The sequence below is a fragment of the Arachis ipaensis genome, chromosome B05, assembly GCF_000816755.2.
Source record: "Arachis ipaensis cultivar K30076 chromosome B05, Araip1.1, whole genome shotgun sequence".
Classification (NCBI taxonomy): domain Eukaryota; kingdom Viridiplantae; phylum Streptophyta; class Magnoliopsida; order Fabales; family Fabaceae; genus Arachis; species Arachis ipaensis.
In genome coordinates this window covers 137775575-137784084 of record NC_029789.2, presented here as the reverse complement: position 1 = coordinate 137784084, position 8510 = coordinate 137775575, and the positions used below count along the sequence as shown (strand labels likewise).

Sequence of the window (8510 nt, the reverse complement as noted above, 5' to 3'; positions counted from 1 at the left end):
TTATTATAAAATAATTATTTTTTCAAGAAAAATCCATCTGAAGAATTTTTTAAATAATAAAGAATTGCTAAAAATCAAAATGATCAATATAAAATTCTTTAATATTCAATTTGGTTTTTATTCAAAAAAGAAAAATAAATAGAAAAACACATGCATCCTTTCATAGCCCAGAACGGTACATACTATACCATATATACAAACTAGCTTCCATTTATTTATGAGCTTAATCACATCAAACAGGATTAGAAGACCAAACCAATAATAAATCCATTAAATTAAATTTCTAGACAGAAGAGCTTCATATTATCATGTTATTGTGTGTAGTTCTTTTGGTAAAACGGAAGAGTAGTATATATATTTTATAATGCTACAGATGAAACTATTTAAGTGGTAATTAAACACTTAAACTTAATTTATCAAAAAAAATATAGAAAGAGAAAAAAGAGAGAGGGGGAAGGGGAAGACCCATTGGCATTGGTGTTTTGTTTTGAAGAGTTTCTTCGGATTCTCCGACGGACATACACCACAGGGCGGTGGCGGTGGCGGTGACGGTGGCGGCAAAAGGGAGTGAGTGTGTGAGAGAGAGAGAGAATTAAAAAGAAGTTATTTGTTTCTGCGTTTTTGAAGCTGCTAAATGGGCGACGAGAGATCACCTCCAATGGCGATGGTACCTAGAGACAGAGATCGAGAGCTTCTCATCCCCGTCGGCGATTCCCCCGACGCCGAAGACGCCGCAACATCCTCCAAGCCTTCCTCTTCCTCCTCCTCCCAACACCATTCCGGTCGCGAGGTCATTCATCCCTCTCCTTGTTCATCTCAATTAGGTTTTCCTTTCAAATGATTGATTCAAATAGTGGAATCATTGTCATTGTTGTTGTTCTTTATTTTCTTTATTCCGTTCTTGATTTGATTTATCCGGAATTATGGTTGAATTTGTTGCAATTGGAGATTGAATGTTGAAGCTTCCTTTGACTAGATTGGGATTAGTTATGTTTTCTTGGGGTGCTGCTTGTGAATGCTGAAGGAATCAAGAATGGGGTAGGAGCTGGAATCAGAAGATATATTGCGATGGATGATCATTTCAGTTTGATTTGCAATGCATGACTGAGCTCGTGCTATCTTATGACATTATAGCTTGGTTTGAGAAATTGATAGCAATGTTGGTTTCAATATAGATAAACCATCTTTTTTTATTTCATAATATATCTAGCTTGTTCCAGGAAAAAAGGGAAAATAAGAAAGATGGATTGCTAAAATAGTAAGAAAAGGAAGCAGGAAGTGCTGGTTATAATGGGACACTCATTGTCACCCGTAAATTGAGAATGGGGCAGGGGGTGTGCTCTCATCTAGATTTGTATACATGGAATCACTTACATTGGGAGAATTTTCTTACTTCTTCATGGCTTTGAATACTAAAAGTAGAGTTATCTCTGTTTTACTTGCATGCAAGAATTTTGTGCCTTCTAACTATTCTTTCTTTGACAGATTGCTGTTTGTTGTTTGTTCAATTTTGTAGACATTTTACAAAGTTATTAGGAGCTGGGCATCCCACAAGTTCATGACTGGATGGTGCGCAATTCTTTCTTCAATTCAATCTCTTCTATTCAAACAATATGTTATGTATTCAAACATATAATTGTTGTTTTATTTTTCAGGACAAACATCTTTTTGCATGTTTTACATTCTCTAAAACATTAATGTATTTTCTAGAATTGTTTGTGCATATTTTATTCCTACGCCCATCTTGGTGTAAATGTTGTTAGTATCTACTTCATTTAGTATTTAGGAGAATATTTAGTATGCTAATCATTACACCTTTTGTGATGCAGTTTATTTACTAAGAAATTATGTTGAAATGAAAAATTTGAGTTCTAAACCATAAATCTTCAAATAACTTTTTTAACCAAGTAATTTATGATCCCTTACAACTGTGTCCTAGATAATTACAGCTGAAACATGTAATAATCTTGTTACTATCTTAAATGCCTGTTTTGAAAAGATAAGGTAATGTGAAAAAAGATCATTTATATGTTATTAATCGTGACACTATATGCTCTCTTGTAACCAAGAAAAAAAAGATTATTCTAATTCTATGTGGAATATGTGCTACAAAGAATGTTATCTTTTCTAACACTGACCACTCTGTTTGTATATATATATAACGTTTGCACTTTGCAAGAGTTACATTTCTGCTTCATGGTTGCCTTATTTTATTAGGACCAGTTGTTGCTCTGGTCTTTTCAAATTCAAGAGATCCTTTATTTCTTATGGTGAATTGGTGATAGCTCACTGTTAGTTACTTTGCAGTGTCATTCTCTTTCCAATTGCAATCACATTCTATATAACATGGTGGTTTATTCATTTTGTGGATGGATTTTTCTCTCCAATCTATGCTCAACTTGGAATTGATATTTTTGGTGAGTTCTTCTCTTCTATTGTACTTCAATTGCATATATTGGATATAGATTTATCATTAGCTGTTGTTTCCCTACCTTTTTAACACGTCGATATTAATACTTTTTCTTCAGGTCTGGGATTCATAACTTCCATAACTTTCATCTTCCTGGTTGGCGTTTTCATGTCCTCATGGGTGGGTGCATCTGTCCTCGGCCTTGGGGAGTGGTTCATCAAGCGAATGCCACTTGTTCGTCATATTTATAATGCCTCCAAGCAGATCAGCGCTGCTATTTCACCGGGTATGTGTTTGACAACATCTTAGTCTACATGTATTCAATCCCAAAAAAATAAATTGTTGATGCATGTATTCTCACAGATCAAAATACACAAGCCTTCAAAGAAGTAGCCATCATTCGGCATCCACGTGTTGGGGAATATGCGTTTGGATTCATCACCTCTTCTGTTGTTCTTCAGGTTTATAAAAGATTTTTACTAATGCTTGACTTGGAGTATTGTATGTATGCCTTGCTGCTACTACTTTAATATTCTAGTGCACATAATACTGTTTAGTTATTTGTTGATTATGCTGTGTCATTCTGTATGGGATAGTTAGATTTTTTGTTGCTTCACAGTTATATCCTATGGTAATCAATGTATTGCTTTTATGATATACAGGATCACTTAATCATTTTTTTGTGAATCATATTGAACATGAATAGCTAACACTTGTGAATATATGTGTTTGTATTTTACTTTTTGACCATCAAATATAAAAAAGAAGTCATTCGATGGCTGCGACAGTTATCACTGCTCCTTATCATTGCCATACCATACATCCATTATTCTTGTCAGTTGCAAATTATTGTTTTGGGTTATTGTTCTGTGTTTTGTAAGCCATATACAGTTACTAATTGCAAAAATTTCATTATGGTTGTATTACTTTGGTAAGACTGGTTTATTATCAATAATAAAAAATCACCTTTTTTTTTCTGAGGTTTCACACAATATTACCTGTTGAAATTGATTGTTTCTTTAACTAAACTTTTGCAGAACTACTCTGGAGATGAAGAGCTATACTGTGTCTATGTTCCAACAAACCATCTTTATATTGGTGATATATTTCTTGTCAATACCAATGATGTCATCAGGCCAAACTTATCAGTTCGTGAAGGAATAGGTAAGCTCAAGTAAACTTATTTATTCAGAGTGAACTTCGTAAATATTGTGAATATAAATAATCTTTCCGAGTCTCCTCGCCAGGGCCTCCATCTACTTTATGATTCCTCCAAATTGGAGCAAATTGGGTTTTGGCCTTGGAATATTTGGGGGTTAACTAAAGATAGGGATTAAATGAGTACTATTAGTAAAAAATACACTCAGTCACATATTGCTTCCATACTTTTTCTAACATGGCATTAGGTTATAAAACTATCATTTGAAACTATCATTTGTTACATTATCTTATGTACTTTCAGTTGCAGAGGGAAAAACATTTTCATGTATGCCTTTTTCTTTTGGGAGATGACCTTTTGTGTGTATGCTCAATGGCATAATAGGTTGTCACTTTCGGATTTCTTTTTTGTTTCATACTATTTGTTGTTTCAGACCTACAATATAGTATTAATCATGTAATACTGATTTTTCCCATCTTCAAAATGTAAATGTGATTTTTAACATGACATTGTCTAAGCCATGTATTCAACTCCATGTGGGTGAGATAAAACTTATTTGTTGTTTGTTTAACCCTGTTTTCAACATGCAACCTTGTAGGGTTATGATAATTCTTTCATTTTTGATTTGTCAAAAATTAATTTGATCTTTTAAAAATCAAGACTATTGAACTTTCGTCTTAGTGTTTGTTTGGATGCTATTAAGTTAAGAAGATATCTTTTTCCATCTTTTAGTATGTTTGGCAAATTTCTAGTAGTAAAAGTAAAAAGTATTAGAAAAATGAAAAAAAAAAAAACCTTTTTTGAGAAGCTACAATTTATATTTTTTTTTCTTTAAAAAAAGATGTTCTTCACATGATAAATAAACAAAAAGTACTTTTATATTGTTGTATCCAAATAGTATTGATAGATAAAAAAATACTTTTTGCATGAGATATTCAAACATAAAATTACTTTTATTTTTCTAAAATCTTTTGAAAAAAGATAATTTGAAAAAAGATACTTTTTTTTAGAAACTCAACCCAAACAAGCCCTTAATCCTACCGCCATTAAATAAAATAATGATGATCTAATTCAATCACTAGTTTTAACATATGCTAAGGTGAACTTGGAATTTGTTTCAAAATTGCAGAAATTGTCGTCTCTGGAGGCATGTCAATGCCACAACTCCTATCAACGATTGATTCAAGCATAAGCATGATCCCAGGGGATATAAGTAGACCCAGCAGAAGCTGATAATTTGGTATCATATGGATTCATCAGATAAACAAGTATTGGATGTTTTAGGTTCTGATGTCAAGTGTAATATTCATTTATGTGCAATAGCATGTAGAACTTAGTGTTTGTTTGGAAGAATATAGTTTTGGTGATAATACAAAATTTCCAATCACTGCTTGGGGTTCGAATCTTTTTTTACGTGTGCATAATCTACTGGTTACCCACTCGTTATAGCAATTCATTTTTGTAGTGCTGATTATGGTTTTCTTTTTTAAATTTTTTGGGTCTTATTATGGTTTTCGACTCGACCCAGTAACGTTTGTGAAAGTTTATCTTCTGTGGAACTGCAAGTACACCACCTAACTTTAGGATCTGTTGAAAGTTGAAACATAAGGCATTTACAATATCTATAAAAAAAATTTGTAAAGCTTCCGAAGTTTCGCGATCATTATTTACTTGACGATATATTCATTTTTCTTTTTTGTTAACTCACATCTAATTATTTTTATGTGAAGTTGATAATTGAGAATTATTAGATAATAATTTAATTAAATATATTAAATTATTTAATAATTTTTAACTATTAATTTTACATAAAAATAACCATCTCTAATATTTTATTTCCTACGTCCTTAAACAATCTAGAGTAAGTTTATTTTTGCCTCTTATCTGAAAATAAGATAGATATATATTATATTTTGATTTTGTTTAGAATTTAGGATTTAGAATTATGACTTTAAAGTTTAAACAATGTACATTCGGTCTAAACCACAATTTACGAACAAATTGAAAAATCTTTGTTTCAAACACAATTTGCTACAAGAACAAGCACAATCTTTTATAAACTTTAATGAATCTGGCTTCGAAGGAAACACTGAAGTAGAAAAGTGACCAGAAAGAATGACAAACATTATATCTCCCTGCTTATTTTATGTGTATAAAATTTACATTTTGTTGTGGAGGAAAATAAATCAATGAGAAATATGAGAGTGAAAAAGGTGGTTACTCTCTGCATAAAAATGATTAAAGTAATCTTAATGTGAAAATAATAATTAAAATATAAACACAGGTTATATTAAGTAATTTAATTAAGTATGTTAAATTATCTAATAGTCTTAATTGTTATCTTCACATAAAAATTACTCTATGCTTTTTCATGTATGTTTAGTTTTTTACTGTACATTAAACTAATAATTTTTTCAATAATTTTATTAAAGTTATGACATAATATCATATTGTCTTAATTTATTCCTTAAAAAGCTAGGAAAAAGAGATTAATAAGAATTGATCCCTTTCCTATAAGCTTGTTAGCTTGGTAACTCAGTATAATTTGAAAACCAATTCTAGGTAGATAACGTTTATCCAAAGTCCACTCTCCAATTACGCCAATAATTTGGCGCCTGATAAAGCGCAAGCCACTCAAAATAACATTAATTTTACAATTATATATCCAAACACACACAGAGAAAAGATAAATCATAAAACACAACTCAACAAATCACTATAAGCTCGAATATTCATTCGATAATAATAATTTATTGATTCTTTTATTGATTTGTCTCAGAATCATTTTTTCAGGTATCCCGTTCGCCTGGTGTTCAGAGAAGTTCAGAGCGCATTCTAGACGGAAGGATCGGCTCAAGGTGAGTTATCGCTCTCGTGGCCGAGCTATACCTCAAAGGCTCTAAACAACACGAAACATTTGGCACCTACTGAAGACCCATATGTTAAGTTGTTTATCTTTCTATTTCTACTTATGTTGTTAGCTCTGTCCTTGTCACAAAAATAGATAAAAAGCAACATCTGATCTATTTTATCAGTAAAAGCTTGCAAGCGGCGAGCTTAGATACCCAAGCTAGAAAAACTATCGTTAGCTCTGCTCATAACAGCTCGCGCAGCTCCACCATTACTTCCAGAGTCACGCCATTATAGTCAGAATTGACCAACCCTACAGCAAGTATTAACAAGACCAGAGTTGGCAGGACTAGTGATAAAATGGTCAATCAAATTGTCGAAATTTGACATCTAATATCAATCCAGAAGGCGTTGAAGTTGCAATTTCTGGCCAACTTCATTACAGAATTCACAACATCGGAGACATTGCAAACACCTTTAAAATGGACACTTCATGTAGATGGAGCTTCCAACACAGAGGGATGCAGTGCTGTGATAATATTAGAAAATGACGATGGTTACATCCTCGAACAGTCCTTCCAATTCTCGTTCTTGGCAAGTAACAACCAGGTTGAGTACGAAGTTTTGTTAGCCGGCCTAAGGTTAGCTTGTGAATTAGATGCTCACCATATCTTAATACACTATGATTCTTTGTTAGTAGTCCAGCAGGGAAATACCAAGTCTGAGATCCTCTCTTTGAGCAATACTTAACATTGGTAAAATGCTTACTTTCAAATTCAAAACTTTTGAGATGATTTACATACTTAGGAAAGACAATAGTAGAACTAATATTCTATCAAAACTCGCAACAACAAGGGAGACAACACATGCTTCCACACTTTTACAACTAACTTTAGCTGAGTTTAGTATCAGCTCCATGTCTATCTTTGCAATTTCACAGGATGCAGATTGGAGGACACCTTACATTGTATACCTTAAAACAAGAGCCCTACCACCAAGTGTATGAGACAGGAAACTCTTCAAGCACTGAGCATGTTTGTTTACACTTATCGATGACACTATATAAATGTGGTTTCTCAAGACCCCTACTAAAATGTCTAAGGAAAAAGGAAGCTAACCTAGCAATATGAGAAACACATGAAGGAGTATGTGGAAATCAATTAGGAGGAAGAACTCTAGCATCCAAAATTCTAAGGGCGGGCTATTATTGGCCCACAATCAAGAGAGACTGCATCATCAAAGTCAAACAGTGCGATCAATGTCAAAAACACTCTCTATAATAATACATCAACCAGACGAGCTCCTGCATACCTTGGAGGTAAGCTAACCTTTTCAAAAGTGGGGGCAAGATATTCTCATACCATTTCCAGTAGTAGCCGAGCAGGTAAAATTTTTTACTTATAGTGATCGATTATTTTTCTAAATGGATCAGAGAACAACTCTTCGCCAGAATAACCTCACACAAGGTACAACCATTTATTTGAAAATACATTATATGCCGTTATGGATTACCTAGAGAAATAGTTATAGACAACGGTAGACAATTTACTGATGAAAACATAGCAACATTTTTACAACAATTTCATATACAACACCACTTCTCCTTAGACTGATGGGCTCGTAGAAGTTGCTAACAAAATACTTTTACAGGCTCTTTGCAAAAAATTAGATGAGGCCAAAGGACTCTAGGCCGACATGATCTCAAAGGTGCTATGGGGTTATAACACCACCATAAATTCTACAACAAAAAAAACACCTTTTCGACTGGTCTATGGAGCAAAGGAAATGCTCCCTATAGAGATATCAAAAAATCTCTTAGAATCGACAATTACAACAATGACGATAATAACAACAAAAGACGATCAAAGTTGGATACAATTGAGGATGACAGAGACATTGCATTATTGCGACTACGGTTGATATAACTCTTTGTCCAAAACAAGTACAATCGAGGAGTCAACCTCCTATTTCCGACCTCATGACCACGTGATTAGAAAAACCGAAGAGGCAAGGAAACCAAGAGGACAAGGAAAGCTTACAACCACATGGGAAGGCCCTCTCCGTGTTAGACAAGTGCTCGACAAGGGGCTT

The 8510-nt window shown here is 33.3% G+C and overlaps 1 protein-coding gene across 1 annotated transcript; it reads left to right on the top strand.

The window, feature by feature from the left end:
- LOC107644389 (protein LIKE COV 1) lies at window positions 592-4998 on the top strand (the record flags this gene model as incomplete). The annotated part of the gene is given in 7 exon segments (XM_016348230.2): window positions 592-790; window positions 1517-1569; window positions 2308-2417; window positions 2529-2696; window positions 2774-2871; window positions 3448-3574; window positions 4699-4998. Coding segments are annotated over 7 exon segments (816 nt in total). The 3' UTR covers window positions 4803-4998.